The sequence below is a fragment of the Aplidium turbinatum genome, chromosome 13, assembly GCF_918807975.1.
Source record: "Aplidium turbinatum chromosome 13, kaAplTurb1.1, whole genome shotgun sequence".
Lineage (NCBI taxonomy): Eukaryota > Metazoa > Chordata > Ascidiacea > Aplousobranchia > Polyclinidae > Aplidium > Aplidium turbinatum.
Window position 1 is genome coordinate 12,412,976 of NC_137484.1, and position 25,538 is coordinate 12,438,513.

The 25,538-nt window shown below is 38.2% G+C and overlaps 2 protein-coding genes and 1 pseudogene across 4 annotated transcripts; 2 read left to right on the forward strand and 1 right to left on the reverse strand.

Annotated features, from left to right (window-relative positions):
* The first annotated feature begins 433 nt into the window (after positions 1 to 433).
* LOC145782236 (uncharacterized) lies at positions 434 to 5,355 on the forward strand. Of its 3 annotated transcripts, XM_082594015.1 has the most exons (6): positions 434 to 567; positions 1,038 to 1,109; positions 1,431 to 1,522; positions 2,505 to 2,606; positions 2,986 to 3,109; positions 4,122 to 5,355. In XM_082594015.1, the coding sequence occupies exons 2-6, from the start codon at positions 1,083 to 1,085 to the stop codon at positions 4,380 to 4,382; spliced, it is 606 nt and encodes a 201-aa protein (XP_082450141.1). In that variant the 5' UTR covers positions 434 to 567; positions 1,038 to 1,082; the 3' UTR covers positions 4,383 to 5,355. The 3 variants fall into 3 exon arrangements, with proteins under 3 accessions (XP_082450141.1, XP_082450142.1, XP_082450143.1); XM_082594016.1 differs by lacking the exon at positions 1,038 to 1,109; XM_082594017.1 differs by lacking the exon at positions 434 to 567 and having other exon boundaries at positions 1,067 to 1,113.
* Positions 5,356 to 7,801: 2,446 nt separating this feature from the next.
* On the forward strand, positions 7,802 to 7,920 carry LOC145782640 (5S ribosomal RNA; annotated as a pseudogene).
* Positions 7,921 to 9,332: 1,412 nt separating this feature from the next.
* On the reverse strand, positions 9,333 to 24,883 carry LOC145782177 (protein YIPF1-like). Its single transcript, XM_082593946.1, has 2 exons — positions 24,731 to 24,883; positions 9,333 to 12,893 (listed from the first exon to the last, which is right to left on the reverse strand). Exons 1-2 carry the CDS (start codon positions 24,831 to 24,833, stop codon positions 12,073 to 12,075), a joined length of 924 nt encoding a protein of 307 aa, XP_082450072.1. The 5' UTR covers positions 24,834 to 24,883; the 3' UTR covers positions 9,333 to 12,072.
* Positions 24,884 to 25,538: the final 655 nt, after the last annotated feature.

Below are 25,538 nucleotides of genomic sequence, written 5' to 3' on the forward strand. Positions count from 1 at the left end.
CAGTGCCGGCAAAAAGTTTAGAAACTTTTTAAATTTTAGTAATTTCGTTCGGTAATTAGACTCTGCGACGAAATAATAGCCTTAGCCTATAGCCTACTATGTTATTATTATAGCCTAGCCTAACCTAATCTTTGAACATGGCGAAAGACTTATTCAGCATTCCTTTCGATATGTTGTTTTCCAAATCGTATACATATAAATGAAGAATAAAGCTACTTTCTTGGGTTTTAGGGGGGAGCGATCGCCCCAATCGCCCCCCTCTGGATCCGCCCCTGTCTTGAAGAAATGTCTAAAAAGACATTTCTTCAAGAAGTGTTTGACAACAAAAAAATCTCTTTTTCATAAATTTATGATGGCAACTCTTCCTACCGCCATTTTCTAAGTTTTTGTCTCGAAAGAGAAAATCCAAAATCCGAATCCGAGTCTACTAATCAATAAATGTACACTCTCAGTCTCAGAGTCTCAGTTGTGAATGAAAGTTAGCTTTTGTTTGTTTTTGTTTCTTACTACTGTACATGATCTCAACGAAAACTATACGTACGGCAACAAAACAGAGGTCCAGAAAAGGTAGAAGCGGCAATTTTCAACTTGATCACAGCTCTATCTTCTTTAGCTTGTTTGGTTTTGGTTATCAGGCCTAAGCAGCTGAACGTTTGTAAATCACTACAAAGAAAATACCTAATCTCTTTTACTGGTCGAGTATAAGAAGTTGCAACCTGTCTGTTTTAAGCTTGTCAACTGTTTCTTTTTCTATGTCAATTTTGTGAGTAGCTATTCTCTGCATGTTTACATCAGCAATGAAACATTAATTAATTAAAAGGCGTAGGAACCACATTAAACTTTTTTTACTTTTGGCTGCTGATAATGCAGTAGTACCTATGTTATGAAGCGTAGCATGCAAAGTTTATGTTTTTTGGTATCACTCCAATTTACGTTTTCTACTTCTACAGTAGACCAATTGTATAGGTTGCATTTTTTTTACTATGATGTTCAAAAAAATGAACTAAAAATCTCTTCAATACAAAATTTGTGTTCAGAGTTTGCTGACTTGTAATTTAACCAAGAGTGTTTTTATATTGAGTATGTCTGGTCAAAATGCTGCAGAAAAGGTAGGTAGGTTTTCTTGCTTTAAATATGTCTTTTGTTTTTTGTAAGTTTAAAATAGAAGATTAGTTGTATTTTTGTAGTACCTAGTCATTAGTAAAGATGTATAAATATTTGTATCTGCTTTTTAGGTCTGATATATATATAACATAAATTTTGTAACTAGGCGTAATCAGTTTATTGGAACACAAGCATAAGGTGGCATTTTTATATGGGAATGATTTACAACCGCTCAGCTTTCAGCGGCTCATTACAGCTCAGAACTAGGTATGAAAAATAAAACTACCTTTACCAACTGCACTAATTACCTTGATTTATTTTTTCAGATTGGTGAAATCTTCCTTGCTGCAGGACAAGCCTTTACAAAACTAGCAGAATTAACCATGCAAATTAATCCAGATGTCGAAGCACCTCCTGGGTAAATGATGGTTTTGCACATGGGTGCATATAGGATGGTCTTATTCATCACTGGTGTATTTTTCAAATTATGTATATTTTATACTATCTATTTGTAAAAAAATGTACAGTTGTGTCAATTTTACACAAAGTAAACGCCCCATCCTTGGTTGCTGAGCCTCGATGATTAAGAAAATAAAAGTCTCATCAGGAGATGTACAGGTATCTCAGCAACTATGTTCACTCAATTTATTACAATCTAGCTAGAACTAGAAGTGAGCAGTATATTTCAATGACTTGTTTAATTGTTGAACCAGGTTTGCAGTATTGAAAACTAAGCGCCTAGTCTGGTGTGTTATCCCACCAGAAGACCCCACTGAATGATTTAATGTGGCAATAAAAATGTCTTCATAATGCATTGATCCATTTGGATAACCCATTTGGCAATGTCTTTTGTGTTAGGTTACTTTATTTGGTGATGTGTTTTCAACTCACACTTCCTTTTTTGCATAAATCCTGTGGGTTATACATAGTATACTGTAGTATAATTTTAGTCGAGGGTCAAGCAAACATTTGCCTCGGCCTCATAGCTCAGTGGTCCACTGTTGGTTGTTGTCACAATTCGAAAAATATTCATAAACCTTCACTTTAAGTTAAGACTACTATTGACAGTAGTAGTTTTCAAGCACATAGTTGTATGCAACTGAGCACATCAAAGATTGAATTTCATAATTTTAACAGCATCAACAATCCATTTTATTTGTGGTAAACTTAACTTCCTAAGTGGCCCAACTTTAGGTCCTATTTGTGGACACCTGTCATAGCTGACTAGTGACTATGCTTGAACAGACAACTGTGCATTGTGTGCAATCTTTTTTTTATGCTGGTAAAAAAAAGTATCATATTAATGGTAAAGTATCATATTAATTGATAGGCTGATTGCTTTTCATAGTCTTGATGAATACTTTTCAATGTATTATAACGTACCGTGTGCATTGTTACAGTGCAAAATGGACTGAAGATGAAATTGAAATGTTACGAAATGCAATTCAATCGTTTGGAATGGACCTGAACAAAATAAGCGAAGTGGTTAAAACACGGTCTATGTAAGTGCAATAATACATTATTTAGTGTAATTGTTGGACCACTTGCAAAGTTATTACATATTGCATCTTACTAGTCAGCAATTGGATCATGAGAAACAGTTGCTGACTGCAAGCGCAGTGTATAGTGCAGCCTCATGACCAATTGTCACACTGAAGTGTTTATGCAGCTTGCAAAACCTGTCTTTTTACAACGTTTCTGGATGTTTAGTCAATGTAAAAAAGATCAGGTTTTGTTAGTTGAGAAATAACATTTAGCCATCTGCTGATAAGGGAACCAAAGTCTACAGTTTTGTTATGAATATAACTTAAGACATTTACTTTTTGGGAAGGGTTACTTTTTGCAATCTATGGTCGTAATATTGCATATGTGTGAATTCAGATCTCAGTTGAAAAGTGCCATCAAACGAAAAATATATGAAGATGCCGGTATGTCACTTTCTAAAAAGCAACAACAGTCAAAGAAGCGACAAAGTGATCACTTTGTCGTCGACACTCTTCCAGCGGTAAGAAGTTTTAAAAATTGTTATAATGTGTTTGAGAAGCTTTAGCGCCGACCAAAGACTTGGTAAAGAACACAGACTGAGTGCAAAAAACAAAAGATATCTTGCTGTCAAGAGAACAAAACATACATCTGCTGCAAGAAATAAACCCTTGTGCATATTAATTGACTCAGGATTATTATTTCACGGTTTTCATTGATATTGTTTTATCATTCAATCCTAAACCGATTTCTATTGTGGTAGTGATGTTGTTTAATAATATAATTAATCATGTTAATTCATAGCCTATTATGGGCTTTAATGAGAGCACTTTAAAGAGATTACACGTGATTGCGTCACATTAGGCATTTCCAGATGGTTCAGAATTGTTTCAACAGGACCTTGCCATACGTGAAAAATTGTGACCAATTATTTTCAAATCAAACAAGATAAAAGTGTTGGACTGGTCTGGAAACTTACCAGATTTAAATGCTATCGAAAATTTTTGGTCAATTGTAAAGACTCGTCTCCGCGAAAAGGATTGTACAACCATAACCAAGCTGATAAGGCCAATGATTCAGGTCTGGTACTGCGACGAACAAATACAGGGAAACTGCAAAAGTTTAATCGACTCCATACTCTCAAGCGACTTTTACAGTTGATAGACAATAAAGGTGGTCACACTTTGTATTCAAATGTGAAAAGATATGAAAAATTATGCAAATAAACGATTCTTTTGATGAAAATGATATTGTTATTGTTTAAAATGTTTAAGTCAATTAATATGCACAAGAGTGTAGTCCGTTTCAAAGAGCTTGGTAAAAGACCGAGATTAGTTGCGTGCGATAACAGTAGCCCCATATGGCACCGCCCACCAGGCACATAAAAGATACGAATGTTTAAATGCAATTTATGTTTAGTTTAGTATCGTATTTAGACGTGCAGCGTTTTAAAAAGCCTTTTTCTTTAAAGCTGTCTTTAAGATTTTCGTGTGATGCTGAAATATTGTTTAACCAAAAAGGAAACTTCTTTCTAGGAAACTGTGTCGTTCCATGATTTTGCAAACACGTTGGAATCAAAAAGTGACGCAAAAAGGAGGAAACTTGACGGAACGTCGAGAACGTCCACTGGGAGTGTTGAAGCGGTGGTGGATGTTGAAAATCTCGACGACTCCATTCGAAACTCTGGAAAGTTTATGAGCACTCCGGTGAGACAGGCAACCGGTGGGACCACTCGATCACTTGTGAGGAATTCTTCTGTGCCTCAGCCATTCCCTCTTTCTTCAGATCCGAGTTGAAGCTGTTTGAGTTTAGAAAATGATGTGAGGATTAAGCTACGCTGCATACAACGTTCTCGTGGGAGAACAAAGCCGTATAGGATCATAAATTTGTTAGACATTCCAGAAATTGTCATAACAAAAATATTTTAAACATTTCTTCGCTGTTTTGCACGACGCTGAGTAACCTTTCAGAGTTTCACAGAACTTGCAGTTAAAAATAATTAAAGAATAAAGAACCCAAAATGTAAAAGCTAAACTCATGTTCAGCAGACAAACGTTTTGAAACGCTTGTTTGATAGTTTATTTTTCGAAACGTTTGATTAACCAGACGTTTCAACCATGTTTCTCCTCAGTCAAAGCTAATTTTTTTAAAAATACCAAAAGATCAAAACAGGTATGAAGTGTATAATCGGCGTCACATCAAACGTAAAGACGGAAGCATCAATCATTTTCGTGGTTATGTGACGCCAGGTGTAGCCTGGTACGTTGTTGCTGTCATCCATACCGAATTTTGCATGTATTTTTGCTCGCTGTCTTTGTGTATCAGTTGGAAATTTTACCTATTGCTGAAGACAGAACTTTGACTTGGCGAGGATGTTGTACGAGAGAAAGAAAGTGGTGCGCGCCTGTCTGACTGCCGTTTGGAATTGTTAAATTTACTTTTAATTTGCTTTTATAATGAAACGTAATTGTCTTCAACGTTGAAAGTAGTTTAGGCGGTGATTTTAGATATTTTATGTGTCGACTAGGACTCTTTGAAACGAAACTATTCTTCGAAAGAAAGCAATTTTAAACTCCTGTCTTGATTTCTTAAAATGTTGAAGAATTCGTTTCAAAGAACCCTGCTTATTCAAACGCTTGAAATTGTTCTGTTGTTTTTTTTTGTGAAAAATTTTATTCGTTTTCCTGTTAATTTTGTACGTCTGTTTTTACTCGGGAAATTTCTATAACAAGTTGTGTAAAGGGAAGTCTTCATTTCAACCTACACTTTTGCAAAGAATTATTGCTGTGTCGTTTTTTTTTTTCAAGTTTTAAGAGAGGACGCGTTAGACAGATCGATGTGGAGGCAGGGTGTGAAGGCGATTGCGGCGCTTGGTGGTGAATCCGGCCACCTTCGGTAAGGGACATCACCGGATTAAAACTGGACTACTACTACTAAAGTTTAGCCTGATTTTCGGATATAAGACTTCTGGTAGAATTTTGTTGAAATTTTTATCTAAATGTCTTTGGCTTTTATCTGCGACAATCTGCTTTACATTTTTAGTTTAGGCCCTGAATTCTGATATTCTCCACTCAACCCCGTCTCATTCTACAGTAATTTCTATCTTTACGTTACGAGCTTAACAGCCCGCCGTGTAAATTTTTTATTTACTTCTGCTACAACAACCAATTGAAAAGTTGCACAAACTGACAACTGTTTCTCAAATTATCCCACACAGCAATATCGAGTGTGAAGTTGTAGTTAATGTAGCCTAGTAGATGGTATCGACGTGGTGGTGGCTAGGAAAAGCTTAATGAAGTAGACACCAGACAATGCACCAACTGTCAGATGAACTGTTATTAGCCTTGGCAACTACCCTCACAATGCCAATACCCAAACGTAAGGTCGCATCAATGAATGAGTTGTTTTTTATTAAACCCTATTTCCCGATTATTTGAGTGACCCTTAATATGAAGAGCTTTGGTTCCACGACTTCTGGTTAATCTTAAAAGAAACTATTATTTTTATGTAGGCTACCTGTAAAACACTACTTTGACTTCACCCGTGGGTACACGTTTTGACCTTGTTTTATCTACATAGTAACTACAAGTTTACGATCAGTAGGCTAAGGCTACTCTTGGCCATGACCTACAGCGGACCTTCGCATTGGAACAGTGGTTTTCAAACTTCTTTATCTGGAGGACCTATTTTGCTTTCTTTAAATGGGGCCTGCAGCAATACAAAACCACATCAATTTTTAAAACAAAATCTGACTCAGTTTTCTAAAAGCGTTGTCCCCACTTGACTGGATAATCGGGAAAAGCGTGGATGGAAATTAAAAAAGTCTTGAGGTGAATCACGGTAACTAATTGCCATACCGTGGTAGGCACGTAAACATAAAAGGTTTTGTAAGACAAAATAATTGGACCAATCAGACATTACAGAAACAGCGTTTCAACCAATCAGAAGTTGCAGAGAAAACATTTCTGATATAAAGTAAACTGTAAGTTAACGTTTCATGGTCCACAGCTCGGCGTAACCTAGAGCAAGGGTCTCAAATTGCTCTGAGGGCCAAATAAATGTGTGTATTTAGCCCGAAGACCGCAATACCTTTTTGCATTGCGAAAAGTTAAGCTCCCCTGACCCGTTCCGATTTTTTTTTTTTTTTGACGCGTTCCACAGAGTTTTCCATCCACACTCTCCTTCCACGGGTACCTGGGCCCTTGCAACTTGAGCTGGTGGACCTCCTGCCAAGATGCATCGCCGCCACGCAGCTGTTGCAAGCCGGTTCTTTGAAGTCTCTAACCTGGCTGTCTTTATTGTGCTCTCCTCGCCGTATCAATAAACAAAATAATACGTAGGCTTAGTACGCTACAAAAGAGGTACCAGAATTAGTAAGAACAAAGAGATAGAAAAACACCGTAAAAAGAAAAAATGCAAAAGGAGCGACTCGGAACTGGAGAGCAAAAATCTTGCAACTGACTTTCAAAACATGCGAAAAAAACGAAAGTCTTGGAGAACTGACTGCCGCAAATAGGCCACAAGGTTTCTATTGCGATAACTGCTCAAGAATTGAATAAGCCCAACGCGCTAACCACTCGGCAGCAGTGGCCGAGTGGTTAGCGCGTTGGGCTTGCAGTCGAGAGCCTGCATGTTCGACTCCAGCCACCCGCACTTGCTGTTGTTTCTCTGGGCAAGAAACTTTACGATAGGCTAATTGCCTTTACCCAGTGATCGATTTCGAGTAATGGATAGTACCAAATTTAAGTCATAAGTAGAGTAGACAACCGGAAACAGACATTGCAGTCGGCTGCAGCGTGGGTCAGGTATACGTCGGAAGGCGTAGACCGATGCATAGCGCTAAAGTCCGCTTTCCCACAATGCAGGATAAAGATATAACAAACAAACAAAAATGTGATGTAACAATATGGGTTTCTCACGCGCAGTAAAATTGCACGACAGTAGGCTATCAGATTGAGAAATTGTAGAGTGAATTTAATGTTAATAATGAATTTTAATTGTTAAATATTTGAAATTGCATATTTTAAATCTTTCGGTTTAGTCATCTTTTCCTTTTGTTTGTACAAAATTCGTGTAGGCTATTCACCTTACCGTTTTCCACATGTTAGCGCTTTCCACATACCAATGAAGAATAAATTGAATTGAAATTAAGTTTAAAGCTCCTCCGACCATTCTATATTCGCCACTGTATGCTACACTAACTTACATCGGGTCATTCTACGACCATATCACGTTGACAACACTCCACCTCGTCCGATCTGGGAAGTTAAGCAACGTCGAGCCTGGTGAGTACTTGAATGTTGTACCGCCTGTAAATACTAGGTGTTGTGGGCTTTTCTCTCATCATTGATGAAAGATATCTTAATATCATTATATTTAGGACAAACATTTATGCAGTTTACTATATCAAAGTCAAGAGACTGTTTCGTGAAAAAAAAACTGGCATCGAATCCAAGTCTGGGCAGGTTCGTTTGAAACAAGACTGCTTCAATTTGCTCTTCAAAACATCGTTTGGCGTTGTTTTAAACTGCACTGACGCCTTCGTCCAGGGGCGTAATCAGGGAGCGGCGTAATTGACCCTCAATATGTTTAGATATGCAACAGGCTTGTAAGCTATCGGAAAGCTGTAGAAAAGTTTATCAAAAAAGAGATGTATTTTTGATCAAATTTATGCAGCATTTAGCCATGCAACACTGACCTTGCTAACAGTACAGTAGTTAGATGGCAATTTTGTTGTTTAACGATTTCTTACTGGTAGCTTATTGTAAGGTCGAATGTTTGTCTCTACGTACACCCCAGATCTAATATAAACATTAGATCACTATTGTGTTATAGTTTGTGCGAAAACTAAAGCCTACCATTGATCAAACCATTATTGGCCTACTCTATTTATTCTTCCGGCTGTTTTGGTTTTATGAAACCTAAGTATAATATAACTTTACCTTCTTCTTCTATTACAGCAGGGGTTCCCAACCTGTTTTTACTCCATAACCTCCTTTGCGATTGTAACCTTATTCAACGTTTCATTATTTTCTCTAAGTGTTTTCAGTATAATTTTCATTGGTAGTATCTTTTTGTAAAATACGGTACTGCCGCCGGGGTGGAAGCTGACTTGGTGACCTCATAAGGTCTTTCGCTTCCTGCCTCTCTCACTTCTATGTAATGTACCAATGTATTTGTCGTGATAATTTGAGAAAAAAATAAACCAGTGATTGATTGATTGATTGATTTTGAAAATTTTGAAAAATCAATGGCCCTCCTATTTTTTTCAACCTCTTGAAAAAATTAAGAAACGTCATCAACGGAATTAAAGACCATTTCATGAAGATTTGGGCAAAATGTACTAGTATTTTTATTAAATTTTAATTGATTTTTATTTGTTATATAGTGTTGGAGTGGACTTAGAGATGATAGCCTATTAAATTTTAAAAAAATATTATTTTTCAAATTTTTCCATGGCCCTCTTGAAAAAGGCTCATGGCCCCCAGGTTGGAAACCCCTGTGTTACAGCAAAATTTGACAAATTTTACTACGCATTTTTAAGGTGTTTTTTTTCCTCAAAATTTCTCTGGGGGAGGCCCCCAGACCCCCGCTAAGTGTGCCGCTTTTATCGCCAAGCTCACTGACCAGAGCAAGAATACTTGTTTTAATGCCAGAAAAGTTCAATTTGTATGAAAATAGCTTCCGCTGGCCCTCGAGGTAAATATTTTCGCAACAATAACCACAGAAAATTCTCAAATATATTATATTCTTGATAGACAATGTGCAGTAGGCTAATTACAAAAAGCCATGATATTTAAAGTGATAACCGAAACAGAATATTATGTATAGAGGGTAACAACTTATTAAAACATAGCAGTGACTGAATTGTTCAAGATTAAAATTTCTTAAATCACCAATGATCCTCAGATGGATGCATAGCGTACTGCATTACAGATAGCAAAACATCATGCTGAATGAATTATTTCAGATAAATTGTAGAAGCTTTGGGCAGGTCATGTGTGGTTTTATCAGTGCACTTTTTCATTCAAGCAAAATAAAATCACAGGAAGAAATCCAATAACCCGGCTGCATAAAGATTGAACAAGCACAAGAAAAACTTGACTTTGATCAACATTTCTGATACATTTCATATGAGGTAAGGACAGAAGAGAATGAAGATACCTCTTTGTCTGGAGTTCGAAGGCATGTCAAGAAAAGACACAGAACTAACTAAATACACAACTCATGCATTGCAGTATTTCTAAATTGCAGAATCACATATTTGGTGACATTACTGTTTCAATAATTTGTTACAGAAATATTGTCAATGACCATAAATAAATACCGGAATGGCCCGATTCGGTGAGTTTTCTATTCGGTGAGAGCCCTATTCGGTGAGTTTTTTTTAAAATTATTGCGCGCCGTAGCCTAATTATCATTGCCGTTATAGGGGTTAGGGCAGCGGTTCTTAAACTGGGGGGCGCGCCCCCCTTGGGGGGCGCGAAAGGTTCACAAGGGGGGCGCGAGCGTTGTCAAACTATGTGACTAAACGCATGTGACTAAACGTCGCGTAATGAAATTTTGGGGTCGTAATGAAATAATTTAATTTAGTCTAGTGCCGGTAGGTTGTAGTCTTGCCATGATGTCAATTGACCGCAACCGTCGGTATGAAATGTCGAACGATAAAATATAACCAATTGTAACAATTGATGCATTGTTACGCTATCATTGCTGTAACGTGCTGACCAAAAGTAACTTTAACGCTCGCAGTATGATTTCAAAGTAGCCTAGCAACTAATTTCTGAAGAAATCTAGACTAAGTTTGAAGTAGTTAGTAGTTACTGTACAAGATTAATTGAGTATGGATCAGTGGTTAGGTTCCGTAGATTCATGTAGTAACAATGTTAATTAATTTGTAATAAAAGTTTATCTACAGAAAAACCTGAAAGCCTCCAAATTAAAAAGGGATATTAACGTGGATGTCCCCATAATGGGGTCGCATAGAAATATATTTTTCAAAATGGGGTCGCAGAACAAAAAATTTGAGAAGTCCTGGTATAAGGTAACGGTAGCCTGTCATCGAAGTAGCCTATAATTAATTTTTCGTTTTTGTTTATTTTGGCATTGATTTAAATATTAAATTTTAGTAAGTACTCGAAATATATTGACATAAAAATGAGAGGAAAAAAGAGAAAATATGATGAACAGTATCTGAAGTATGGCTTTATAGATGCCACAGCGAATGGTGAAGTCGTACCACAATGTGTGATGTGTTTTGAAAATCTGAGCAACATGCATTGTAACCAAGTGGTTTGAAGCGTCATCTTGAGACAAAACACCCTGGTCATAAAGATAAACCTTTGGCTTTTTTTCAAAGCAAGAAAGACTCATTTAAAAAAATGAAAACTGCGAGTAGCGAGTCTTTCGCAAATCGTCATCTGCGGAAGTGGCGATACGCACACTTCTTCCGTTTTTGTCCACTTATCTGTGCGAAAGTGGCCTTTCTACACTTTTGAACATAAAAACAAAACATCGAAACAAACTTATTGATTGTGAAGCCGATCTGAGGTGTGCATTATCAGCTACAAAGCCTCGAATTAAACTTTTGGTTTCCGAAAAACAATTACATCCCTCACATTGATGAAAGCTAAATATAAATTCCTGCAGTCATTACACTTTAATGTTTGCTAATTTTGTAGTTTGGTGGGGCGCAAGTTTGAATGGCACTTCAAAGGGGGGCGCGGCTCAAAAAGTTTAAGAACCCCTGGGTTAGGGGATAGGGGTTGGGGGTTTGGGTTTTTTTGGGGGGTTGGTTTTTGGGTTTGAGGTTAGGGGGGTTGGGGTTAGGGGTTTTAATTAGGCTACGGCACCCAATAATTTTCAAAACAAATTCAAAAAAATCACCGAATAGGGCTCTCACCGAAAAAGGCTCTCACCGAATCGGACTCACCGAATAGTAGCAGACCCATAAATACAGTATACAACCGCACGCTTGAGCATCGAATAATCTCTAAAACCCAGATTGGGTATGCCATTAATCGTCCATCATCTCGTTTTATGGTACACGAGTAATAAGTTTTTTAAACCTGCTCACAACTGTTTTAAAGATAATATCTTGAGATGAACACGAGACATATTTAATAATCAATTCACTTGAAAGAGAAATAAAGAATGTCATAAATAATACATTTAATTGGCCAGCCCATAGCATTCCTGTTTCTTTGCTATTAACATTAGCCCTCACACAATCTGAGTACTGGTATTATGATTATAACGGGCACCTGACGATAAACTTTTTTCGCTGTTTACAAATTCGTAATTTGGCAAAAGCGACATACCGCGATGTACTATTACAATACTTGACTATTCCAGGGTCAAATTACTCTTGATCTTGATTGAAAAGTGGGGTGCACCGGTGCACTTTTTTGAAATACCTTGAAACATCATTTCTAAAAACAAAACAAACTACAAAACCATACTTTATGTATCTAATCGATTGCATCTCTAACCAGAACTTGACGTAGCCTCTACAGGACTGGTTGTTGAGTTTAATTTGGGTTCTACATTAGGGGTCGGGATGGGGCTAAAAAAGTAGAGCCTCACACATACAACCACAACACCATGAAGCACAAATAGCAGAGCAAGAACAATCAAAGCAACTTTCTTGCTGTCATTTTCAAATGCTGGCCATAGAGACATCAAGATTACCAAGCCAGAAAGTAAAACTGCCACAGCAACAACTATCCAGTCAAATACATCAGAAGGAACGATAAATAACATAGAGGCAGGAATGAAGACAAACATAGAATACCCATAAGTACAAATAATCTGCGATATTGGAAAGTCAGACGTTTTACGCCACGCTAAAAAGCCTTTCAACAGTAAAGGCAAAATGAAAGTATAACTATAAATTATTATAGCCGCAATAGGCAGTAGCTCAAATTGTGCCGTATAATTATAATTTGGTTCATTAATATTGTTAACTATTGTGCTCAGATTACCACAGACACCAAGTGACAAAACCAGTGTCGCACAGATCCAAAATGGGCCATACATATCAGGTTTTCCTTTGATGTATGTACGGTTGAAGCCTTGATTTGGTAGTGGAAGTACAGAACCCTTCAGTCTCTGTAAAACTGTTGTAGTATCTATGTCAAAAAACTCCTGATAATATGCAAAGCTCCAAACAGGCGGTTTATCTCGCTTAATGAGTCCAGCACTGTCAGACTGCATCTCGTTTTCATCGTCCACATCCACGGCAGAGTCAGGAAAATTTGTAAATGTGTGCACCCCAGCCTCTCCGTCATTAACGTCTAACGTTGGTGCTGAACAGATAAAACAGATCTGTTAAAAAGTGGACTATTGATAACATTTGACAAGGTACGACCTCAAATTTATGTCTTGTCCTCAACCAAAGAACAAGCACAATTGAGTACACGACATCCTGCCACGGCCGACCTGCCGCCAGGACATCTCACCACCGGGAACACCTCACCACTAGACGACTTGACGCTGGTTCCTTGTTAATCAGATTTGTTTAAAAACACAAGAAAACTAAGGCAAATGTAGTTTAATATTTCAAAAAACTTGAAATTACGAGTAAGCTTAAAATTTGTGTTGTCAAATTGTGTACTGTAGTTAATAAAACATTTCATGAAAGAAAATAAGAAACGCTCTTAGAGTGATGTCATGAATGAACAGTTTTTTCAAAAATTTCATATAGGGACAGTAGAATACCTACCATCCCTAATTTCATAACATGGATTGCGATAAAAAACTGTAATTTAGTCATCCAAACAATTTTTTAGTTTGTGTAGAAAAACTGTAAAGCAGTATCACTATCACAAAATCGAGCTTTGCTAATAGAAACTAACGTATCAAATAATTTTATTGTGTTCTTTTTACTTCCAAGCTAGAAGATGCATGATAATGTTTGACACGGTAACATCACTTAGACGTAAAAAATGAGAACGTCATCCGCCGTAAAAAAGTGTTTGCAATGCATGCCTGGTAGCCTATAGACTTGCGGTTGCAACTGATATTCGTCCTTTTTTCCACTTTTCTTTACCAGTTTGATGACATACCATATGTATTTATTCGATTGTAAACTGTGCGTATAAACTTTTATTTCGCAATATTTTTTAGGTTTAAATTCGGAAGTGGCTTGTATTTTTAATGAATAGGGCTATGAAATATTTTTTATCAATAGTACAATTTTAAAAACATCAGCAATCAACCGGTATTGAAGTTACTCTTTTAAAATTACTCTGTTGCTGTTTTCTGAAATAGGTCCACAGATGTTCAAGGTTCGAGTCAAACAGACCGTGGGCTATGATAAAAAAGTGTCAAGTTGTCTAGTGGTGAGATGTCCTGGCAGCAGGTCGGCCGTGGCAGGATGTCCTGTGCATAATTAGCACATGAAGACATAAAGTCATGCTTCAACAACTGTAAATTCTGCAACATTCCATAACCTCCAATCACCTTGGCGGTTGGAAAAACTTAATGGGTTTTCAAGTACACATGTGTCATCAGACGGAATGGCCCGTTTCGGTGAGTCCGATTCGGTGAGAGCATTTTTCGGTGAGAGCCCTATTTAGTGATTTTTTTTTAAATTATCAGGTACCGTAGCCTAATTATTATCATTGCCGTTTTAGGGTTAGGGCTTAAGGGTTAGGGGTTAAGGGTAGGGGTTAGGGTCTTATTTCAACGTTTAGCGACGTTAAAACGATGTAAAAGCGGCAATGATAATTAGGCTACGGTACCCGATAATTTTCAAAACAAATTTCAAAAAATCACCGAATAGGGAACTCTCCGAAAAAGGCTCTCACCGAATCGGACTCACCCAATAGTAGCAGACCCGTCATCAGACGTAGGTTTAGAAAATTGATACACAAATAGTTTTAAAAAAACTTTGAATCCATAATTAGATGTTTATTTTTATATAGCACTGTATCCATCGCAAAATGCGTTGCTCCTCAATGCTTTACAAAGCAGACAGTGTCAATGCAGCCGTATAAAGGCGCAACTGAGTACATTATTACCCGAATCCATTCCATTGCTCAGTGCCAAGCAGGAATTAAATTCAGTACCATTTTTAAAAAGTCTTTGGTATGACAAATGATAATCAACAATGATAAGCAATGCACAAATTATAAACATACTTTGTAAATAAGGCTGAATTTGACTATGGCCACACTTTTTCAAACATCTCCTGAACAGCTTCATGTAAGTGTAACCATAGACATTTAGACAAGCTGGACTGTAGTACTTTCTGCAATTTCCAACTATCTTTTGCAACACATGTTTTGTTGTACTTTATGTTGTCACAATGACCACCAACTACAATAAAGACTATTTGATTACGTTTTCTAATTTGAGGCTTTTCAATTGAGTTGGAATTTTGTTTGCTAAAAGGGGATGTGGTCACATTTCCCAAACAAAATTACATGCAACCATGCATGCATAATTGTTTGCTCTAGTTGACTTAGTCAAATTTTGTTTTAGTTTAATTATTTAATATCCAAGTTTTGGGGAAATGACTGATTATTTTCATGATTTTGACTACTTTTTTTCTGAACAAGTTACATTTGGTGGTTATACTAATTATTGGCACTGAGTTAAAAAAAAATTATCTCATCAATGTATATTTTTCTTCTATAGTTTTGCCTTTTTTATTGGTGCTGAGTTTATGGTGCATGCACAAACTTACTTTTTGTAATAATATACACTAGAGCAGCGGTTCTTAAACAGGGGGGCGCGAAAGGTACACAAGGGGGGCGCGAGCGATGTCAAACTATGTGACTAAACGCATGTGACTAAGTGGATTTATTGCCAGGATAAAGCAAAAAAGTCCCAATGCCATTGGATCTCACTGCGTGATTCACCGTGAGGCTCTGGCCTCCAGGACTCTACCAGCTGCAATGAAAGATAAGCTTACAGTAATCATACGAGCCGTCAACTTCGTCAAAACCAGTGCTGTCAATACGAGACTGTTTGCCAAGCTGCTGTGCAAGGATATGGATTCGAACCATGAGACTCTCCTCTTCCATACATCTGTTCGTTGGTTATCGAAAGGTAATATGTTAGCCCGCGTGTATGAAATGAGAGATGAACTGATGTTATTTTTGGAAGCTCATGGGAAGCAAGATCTCCTTCTGCCATTTTCATCAGAGAAGTTTCAACTGGAGTTGGCATACCTCGTGGACATTTTCAAGGCCCTCAATAACTTAAATCTGCTCTTGCAGGGCAGAAATACTAACCGGATTAATAGCTATGATTCCATTCGAGCATTTGTGGCAAAGCTGGGGTTGTGGCACCGCCGAATACAAATAGGAAATGCAGCTTCATTTCCCAACCTAGATACTGCACTTGACAAAAAGCAACTTGAACTGGAAGGTGAGCTTAAGGCTGAAGTGGAGGCTCACCTTCAGCTTTTGAAACAAGAATTCGAACGCTATTTCCCAGACTTGGGTGACACCGACCTTCCAGAATGGAAGATGACAAGAGATCCCTTTCGTGTTAACGAGGACATTCTTCCCGACGGTTTGCAAGAGGAATTCTTGGAAATAAAGTGTAACTCCACTGCAAAAGACGATTATGAAGCAATGCCACTAACTGATTTTTGGGTTAAATATTTGCACATATACAAGGGAGTGGGTAGCGTGGCGATACGCACACTTCTTCCGTTTTCGTCCACTTATCTGTGCGAAAATGGCTTTTCTACACTTTTGAACATAAAAACAAAACATCGAAACAAACTTATTGATTGTGAAGCCGATCTGAGGTGTGCATTATCAGCTACAAAGCCTCGAATTAAACTTTTGGTTTCCGAAAAACAATTACATCCCTCGCATTGATGAAAGCTAAATATAAATTCCTGTCGTCATTACACATAAATGTTTGCTAATTTTGTAGTTTGGTGGGGCGCAAGTTTGGATGGCACGTCAAAGGGGGGTGCGGCTCAAAAAGTTTAAGAACCCCTGCACTAGAAGTATGTAAGGTAACCAAATCATAGCCTCAGATGGTACCTCTAAATGCCCAGTCAAGCAAATATTTTTGTGGTAAGTAAAATTTTTAGGCAACTTATTTTCCAAACCAAACTTAAAAGATATATTTTCTAAGCTGGCTTGGCATCCCTCCACACGGTTTTGTAAGCCTGGCCTTTCGTTTCATTGTAATAATAATAATAATGTTATGGTTTTATCTATTGTCGCTCTACAACAGCTAAGGTCTTTTAGCGACAGGGCTCATTTTTAATTTTTATCAGGTTTACGATGTTATAACATTATTACCCGACTCATTCTCACCGCGCTATGCAGGATAAAACACAATCGGTACCGTTTTTGAAGTCTTCGGTTTGACCCGACCTGGAATCGATCTCAGATCTACCAGCACCAGAGCCGAAGGCGAAACCATTCGGCCACTGAGCTGGTTTCGTTTCATTGTGATAGCCTTTGTTTTGTTTCTATCGCCTTTGTGACATCAAGGAGTGCATAGTGGTTGTAGTGTAAAGGCATAATACATGTTATGCCCTGAGACGCTACGCAATGGTAATTATGCAGTAGGGTGGAGTGAATTTTACTTAATCTTTTGGATTTTGATTTAAGGTGTTGTAATGTTGTCTTTGGGCCTAAAAAATAACCCCGAACATAACTTCGATTCTCCTACCCCTAAATTGACCCTCCTACCTGAGGTCAAAGGTCACACGAGGTCAAAATTGCTATATCTCCACTTCTACTGGAGCTAGAAATCTGTTTAATGGCTTAAAAGATTCAGAAGACCCATATTTCTATCTGTTCTAAGAGAACTTTTTCTTCTATTGTTAGTAGAATTTGATTAAACAGCAAAAATATAGTTTTTGTGGTATTTTTGCATATACAACATTATAGTTAATGAACTTCAACAGCCAAAATAGTAAATTTCAGCAATTGGTTGGATTATTGTTTGAGAATCACAAAACTATCCACAAAGCAATGGAAAATTCCGACCTGCAGAACAATTTGTCAATTATAGCCTCAAATGGAACCGCAATTATTACAGGTAAACACCATTGCCACATTAGAAGAGTTGCTGCAAAGACCTTCGCAATAGGTCATCTGTCTCCTGCGTACCAACGAACTACCTCTCAGGCATGTGTTTAAGCGCTTGGATGGAGTCTCTTTAAACTCCGACTCGTTTTCAGGCCCAATTGGCAAAGAGCTAAATGATTTATTGTCTGATTGGCATGTGGTTAAGTTTAAGCCAATATCTTCTATTGAATTTCCTCAATTGCCAAAAAAAGTTATGGAAAGTTTGTGTTCCGATCAATTTTATGCATACCAAATTTGTTTGGCTGTCATATCTGGAAAACTTGAGAATGAGTTATGAGCACAGTTTGAAGTATGTGGCTTGTCACATGCAAGATGGTTGACACTTGCATGTCGCATTGTGAGATACTACACTTCCCAAGCAAAGCCGAGCAAAAATTTGACAATTCTGGCAGAATTTTGTTTACAAGTCCAGCCTACTTCTCCAAAGTTGGTTTGATATCAAGCTTAACTCTAAAATAAATAAAGTAGCTGTCAACTATTTTCGCATGCTCAAACGAATCAACCAATTTCCCTAGAAGCAAGCAAGAGACATTGCATCAAAAACTTTGATTCTTAATGGCTTCTCAGCTCACCCCGAAAATATTCTTCTTTCGATGATGGCTGACGATGATGATACCTCGATCGCAAGCTGTCAATATTCTGCTATCGCTACGCAGAAGCAAAGATGTTGAAATGACCCCAGATGATGAAAGTGCAAAGGCGAAATCTATTGCAGAGAGGACAGTAACTGTTCGAAAATTCATCATACCGGAGATCAATATCAACGTCGAGTACTACCACAACATGGTAAATTTTGATGAAATTCATGTCACAGGAACCTCCGGCAACCAAAGTTATGAATGATGATGCAATACAAAATTTCAAAACAAAAAAGCTTGAAATTGATCACCCATGCCACAATCAAGCTGTAGAGCGCCATGTGAAGCTCGTAATAAAAACTGCCATGTATGTGGCCAGGTTCGAAAGACGGGATGGTGTGATCCGGCAAAAGATCAGATCAAAGAAGTTGATGCCCCTCTTTCAACACCAAAAATCAATTTTACTGCTGAATATGATTGCATAAAAACCACTTGTTTTTCGTTATAGTTACCAGGGGCATAGCCGGGACCTAAATATGAGGGAGGCAAAATGCTTTGTGACATCTTTTGAGTGTGTAATAGTGCAATTGGATTTTTCAAGCAATGGGATTCTCATTAGGTGCTGCTTGACTTGAAGACCTGTCGGTGGTCCCTCAACAGCCTTCCCGTTGTTGCTGGTTATTTCATGCTCAATTTAAATTTTGATTGTTTGTGTAATAATTATTATTGTACGTAGTATGACTTGTTGGCAAAAACTGTATCTCTCTCTCAATAATTTCATGCCTTTCAACCATTGAAATGTCATCTTAAATGCATCAAAACATTAATTTCATACTTAGTTTAAACTTCAATTCCTCATCAATGTTTCGGATAAGAATAATTCGATGTTCAATACACTTATTCTCAAACAATAATCCAACCAATTGCTGAAATTTACTATTTTGGCTGTTGAAGTTCGTTAACTATAATTGCGTGTGCAAAAAATCACAAAAACTACATTTTTGCTGTTTATTCAAATTCTACTAGCAATAGAAGAAAAAGTTCTCTTAGAACAGATAGAAATATGGGTCTTCTGAATCTTTTAAGCCATTAAACAGATTTCTAGCACCAGTGGAAGTGGAGATAGAGCAATTTTGACCTCGCGTGACCTTTGACCTCAGGTAGGAGGGTCAATTTAGGGGTAGGAGAACCAAAATTATGTTCGGGGTTGTTTTTTTGGCCCAAAGACAACATTACAACACCTTAAATCAAAATCCAAAAGATTAAGTGAAATTCACTCCACCCTATTATGCAGCACTGTGCCGCTGTGCGCGTACCTGCCGTTGGGCGACGCAAGGACTGCTACGTGAGCGATGACTGAGGTTTTTGTGGGCATTCGAGACTAACATAACATGGTGTCAGAAGTCAGATAAAATGTCGCATCAGATAATGTTACCAGATGCGTTTAACTGGCAACATAACGAGTGGGGCCAGTGGATTAAACGATTTGAACGATATAGGCAAGCATCCCAATTAGCGTCGAAACCTGAAAAAGTGCAAGTCAACTCTCTAGTTTATTTGCTAGGAAGCAAAGGCGAGGATGTGTTTTCTTCATTTAAGTTATCAGAGGCCGATTCGATCAACTACGACGTAGTCAAGGAACGCTTCAACAACCATTTCAAACTGCGCAATAACGTAATTTTCGAAAGAGCAGTATTCAACCGCCGAGATCAACTGCCATGCGAGCGCTTTAATGACTATGTTACTTTCTCTGTATGGCATGATAGAAAAATGTCAGTATGGCAATATGTCTGATCAGCTACTGCCAGACAGACTCGTCGTAGGAATTACAAATAAGTCGCTGTCCGAACGCATGCAAATGAACCCAGAGTTAACTTTACAAAAAGCTATCAACGCCGCACGGCATGCAGAAAGCATTGCAGAGCAACAAGGTGAACTTCAAGGCAGAGCAGAGAAAAATTTCGACTACGTGGACGGGGTTGAAAGAAAACGTCGCTATAAGTTCTTCCCGAAGCGAGAATGCTGCCAACGATGTGGTAGAAATAAACATTACGAAAACGAAAAATGTCCAGCTGAATTCATTACTTGTTTTAAATGTCACTTTGCAAGACAATGCTGCAGCAATAAATACCAGGCAGGAAGTCTCGTCGATATCAGCTGATAAAGTCGTAACTAGTTACGAAGAGGAAAAGACGTCTTACTTAGGTGAAATAAATGAGTCTTCAATGAGTAATTGGACCGTGCCTATTAAAATTTACGACGACGTCATTGATTTTAAAGTAGATACAAAAGCGGATGTTACAGTTATACCAAAAACCTTAATTAAAGATTTCCAAAAGCTTCAATTGGTAAAACCTGACCAAAGGTTAGAAGGACCCGATGGACAAACATTGAACATTGTCGGATACTTCGACTACTACGTATCCTACAAAAAACGTGCGGCATGGCAAAAAATTTATGTTAAATATTCAGGTAGCAGAGCCTTGCTCGGAAAACCTGCCATAGAGGAATTAAATGTAGTTAAATTTGTGGATAACCTCGACCTAGAGTCAGATAAATACAAAAAGGCATTCCCATACTTGTTCGGAAAATTGGGATATCTCGAGGGGGAGTACAACATAAAAATTTGTGACAATGCCGAACCTTACCAAGTGTCCGTAGCGAGAAGAGTCGCTATTCCTCTACTTCCAAAAGTTAAAGGTGAAATTGATCAAATGGTAAAAGATGGTGTCATATAGGAAGTTAATGAACCAACGGATTGGTGTTCAGGGATGGTCGTTGTCCCAAAGAAAAACGGCAAACTGCGCATATGTGTCGATTACACTCAACTCAACAAATGTGTGAAACGTGAAAAACACCCGTTACCCTATGTAGATCAAGTTTTAGGCCAACTGGCAGGTGCAAAATATTTTTCTAAATTAGATGCAAAATCGGGTTTCTGGCAAATCGAACTATCAACGCAGTCAAAACTGTTGACAACGTTTATTACACAGCTCGGACGATTCTGCTTTAATCGTTTGCCATTCGGGATATCAAGTGCCCCAGAGTATTTCCAACGACGAATGTCCCAAATCGTTGGAGGTATTGAGGGAGTGGTTTGTGAAATGGACGATATTTTAGTTTTTGGAACCACCAAGAACGAACATGACGACAGGCTGCGCAAAACAATGAGTAGAATACAAAAGTGTGGATTAACATTAAACGAAAAATGCGAGTTTTGTAAAACGTCGATAAAGTTTCTAGGTCACGTCATCGACAGCGAAGGAATCCGTGCCGATCCAGACAAGGTAAAAGCCATACGCGACATGGGTGCTCCAAAGAACGTAAGCGAAGTTCGAAGATTCCTCGGTATGGTCAATCAATTAGGGAAGTTTTCCTCAGAAATTTCAGAAGCAGCTAAGCCGCTGAGAGAATTACTCACCAAGAATTCTGTGTGGGCTTGGAAAGAGGAGCAAGAGAAGTCCTTTGTTAAAGTGAAGCAGTTATGTTGTTCCACAAAAGTATTGTGTTTTTACGATCCAACTGAAGTTTGTTGTCCAAACCGATCACAAGCCATTAGTTGCAATCATAGGAGCAAAGTCGTTAGCAGAATTGACGCCACGACTGCAACGGTTTCGGATTCGCCTAATGCGTTTTTTTTATTCTGTTTTGCACATTCCAGGAAAAGATCTAATCCTTGCAGACGCACTCTCTAGAGCTCTGGTAGAGCCACCTTCCAAAACAGACGAATATGACTGTCAGCAGGTCCACGCTTTCGTATGTTCTCTTGTTGAATCGCTGCCAGCTACGGAGAGTCGTCTACAACAAATCAAAGAACGTCTGGCTGATGACTCAGTGTGCTGTGAGATTATGCATTATTGCACAAATGAATGGCCGACCTTAAGTAAGTTAGGCCCAAAACTAAAAGTATTTTATCGCTTTAGAAGTGAATTGTCCGTACACGATGGATTGCTACTTCGAGGAACAAGACTAGTGATTCCCGTTTCATTACGATTGGATATCCAGGAGAAAATCCACGAAGGCCACATGGGAATCGTCAAGTGTCGCCAACAAGCTCGCGATGCAATTTGGTGGCCAGGAATGAGTAAACAAGTCGAGGAAATGGTGAGGAGTTGTGTTTGTTGCGCGGAACATTCCTGTAATCGGTGTGAACCAATGCTGCCCGTGGAAAGACCGAGCAGACCATGGCAAAAAATAGCGAGTGATCTATTTGAGTTCAAAGGTAAGAAGTATCTTTTACTGATAGACTATTTTTCGAGATGGATCGAATTATCCTTGTTACCGAGTACAACATCTCCTTCCATCATTTATCACATGAAGTCTATGTTTTCTCGTTATGGCATTCCCGAGATACTAGTTTCTGACAACGGCCCGCAGTATAAAAGCAGAGACTTTTCAAACTTTGCAGAAAATTTTAGCATAACTCATGTTACATCTAGTCCTAGATATCCACAATCTAATGGCGAAGCCGAAAGAGCCATCAGAACCACAAGGACATTTCTCGACAAATGTAAAGATCCGTACTTGGCAATGTTGGCTTATCGTTCGACGCCATTGAGGAATGGATTTTCTCCATCAGAGTTGATGATGGGCCGCAAGCTCCGGACAAAACTTCCATGTTTTCCCGACAACTTGCTGCCAAATTGGTCAGATTTTGCACTTGTCCGTAAGCTTGACCTTGAGGATCAAATCAAACAAAAAAAAGACTTTGACTGTCACCATGGAGCGAGACCGCTACCCACCCTCCATCCAGGTGATGAGGTGTTTGTTAAAGACAACAGCAGTGCCACGCAGAAGGGGGTCATGAGAAACGAGTATGACGCCAAACGGTCATACATCATAGACACCAATCAAGGAACATCAGTTCGTAGAAACCGCAGAGCATTGGTAAAAATACCACAGGCTGGTGAATTTGATATAAGTAGTAGGCCTAGCGTGAAATGTGAAATCTCTCATTCCATTGACAATCACTTAGTTAACAACGAAGCAAATACGGAGACCAGCGACATCCAATCTACAAGAACAAGATCCGGCAGGATCTCAAAACCACCTGAACGCTTGTCATATTAACTGCTTACGCCTTGTGTTTTTTGGAGGGGAGATAATGTAGGACTATAGTTGTGTCTTACCAGTGCATATTGTTTTAATTTACCATGTTTCCTTGAAAGTGACTTGCTCACAGAAGCTTAACTGATCTTATTTAATACCGTACCCTATTATCTTCCCATGAACCGTGTGAAAACTTATTCTGTTTATTGTACTGTATTTGCAATGTGTGGTTATACACCTGTTTCTGTATGGTGTCTTTACAGTACCTCGATGCTTGGGCGGAGATGTAGTGTAAAGGCATAATACATGTAATGCCCTGAGACGCCACGCAATGGTAATTATGCAGCACTGTGCGCGTACCTGCCGTTGGGCGATGCAAGGACTGCTACGTGAGCGATGACTGAGGTTTTTGTGAGCATTCGAGACTAACACAACCGTGGTGACGTACTCCTACAACACTCGTGTAGTCGTGTTCACCAGATCAAAAACAGAATTACGAAATATACTTCACTAAAAAGGAAGTAGGCGAAGTTGATTAAGGCTGGTTATTTTTACTGATTTAAGTTTTGAATTGAATGCTTTTCCGAACTTTTAGCTTTTTAAGCCTTAGTCAAATTAGCTTAAAATTAAGAACTTCTTAACTTTACTAATTGAATTTTTAACTTAAATTTGAGTACAAAAGTGAAAATGGCTCAGCCTCGAAAAAAATTAAGATCCAATGATAATCCTATGTTCAATTTGGTTTCACTGTGATACATTCTGGAGAAGAAAAGCTGCAGTGCATGCTATGCTGTAAAGTTTCAGCAAGTTCTGTTCTAAAACCTAGCAAGCTGAAAAGACAATTTGTAACACATCATCCAGATTTTCAAAACAAAGATGCAGATTTTTTTAAATAGCAAGCTGATAGTTTAGTTACCGGTAGGTCAAGATTTGATAGCACTGGTGATCAATGGAAGGAAAACACTGCAGCGTTAAGGGCCTCCTACCAAGTTGGAAGAAAATAGCTATCGCCAAGAAGCCTCACACCATCGAAGAACAACTGATCTTGCCTTGTTGCCAAGTTCTTGTATCAAACGTTTTCGGAGAATCTGAAGTTCAAAAGCTGAAGGAAGTGTCTCTGTCAAACGACACTGTGAGTAGGAGAATATCTGAGCTATCGGAAAACATTTTGTCGCAGGTGGTGTCAAAGATACAGAAGTCAATGTCACATTGATACCTAGCTCAAAACATGTTGGATGTAATGCATAATATCAAGATCATATTGACGTGTGCATTTTTAATTGCATGGAGGTAACAAATAAATTATTATTTACCGTTTTTGCGCTAATTTGCCTTAAGTTTTTGGAGGACCGTAAGTCGTTGAAAAAATCGCAAGGGGACCGTTCAACAAACTTTTTGAAAAAGATTAAGAAACACTGCTCTATAGTGTCTGCATGTATAACTTACCACCATCACCATCAGTGGCTGGTTGACCAAGCTGTCCTTCCATGTTCCATTGCTTTTCATCAGTAGAACTTTGAAACTCCAAATCAGGAATGTCACTATTCATGATTAAATTTTTTATCACTTATTGTAGAGTACTGCAAAAGTCATTTAAGAAAACTGCATGCACAATAGTACAGCTGCAAAAAAGTAAAAAAATTCGTAATATCTATTTTGCATAAAATGCAAGCACGTAGAAATCGTTTGGTTAGATTGTTATCAACTGCCTAACACTGTTAATCTGCTTCTAATTTCGAATTTCACATATGAATATATATTATAACAGTTATGGCTACTTTTGTATTCTGCAGAAAGCAATTTAATCTGCATATAAAGTGACATGTTTTGTACCTAATACACTAGGCTGTGGCTATATTTACACTACATAGTGTAATAATAGCCTCAATAGTGTTGCCAGATAAGGAATTCCGATCTAATTTAAAGCTGTTGAAAACAAAAACTTGTATTTTAGAAATTTATTTTAGTCCTGGGCAAAGATCAAAACCCTAATCTTATTCCTAACTCCATCCCTTACCTTTCCTAACTTTAGTCCTAACTCTGGCAACACCTGATTGATTGAATCTTTATCCTCGGACTGGGAAAGCTTCTTGAAGAGCTTAATCCTGGCAGTTTCGCATACTTGCAGAGGCTTTGAATCACTGACGCAGGCCCGGTCACCGAGATTGACAGAGTGAAGTTTCCGATTGTTGAAGGGTTGTTGTCGGGGAAATATTCTTTCCATTAGATGCCGCTGAATGGAGAGCAGCCCTTA

Bases quoted from the DNA above. Each gene is read 5' to 3' on its own strand.
- LOC145782177 (XM_082593946.1), bottom strand. From the start codon at position 24,833: ATGAATAGTGACATTCCTGATTTGGAGTTTCAAAGTTCTACTGATGAA. The intron at 12,894-24,730 runs GTAAGTTATACA...TTATCTGTTCAG, and splicing joins AGCCACTGATGGTGATGGTG to CACCAACGTTAGACGTTAAT.
- LOC145782236 (XM_082594015.1), top strand. From the start codon at position 1,083: ATGTCTGGTCAAAATGCTGCAGAAAAG. The intron at 2,607-2,985 runs GTAAGTGCAATA...GTGTGAATTCAG, and splicing joins GTGGTTAAAACACGGTCTAT to ATCTCAGTTGAAAAGTGCCA. The intron at 3,110-4,121 runs GTAAGAAGTTTT...ACTTCTTTCTAG, and splicing joins TCGTCGACACTCTTCCAGCG to GAAACTGTGTCGTTCCATGA.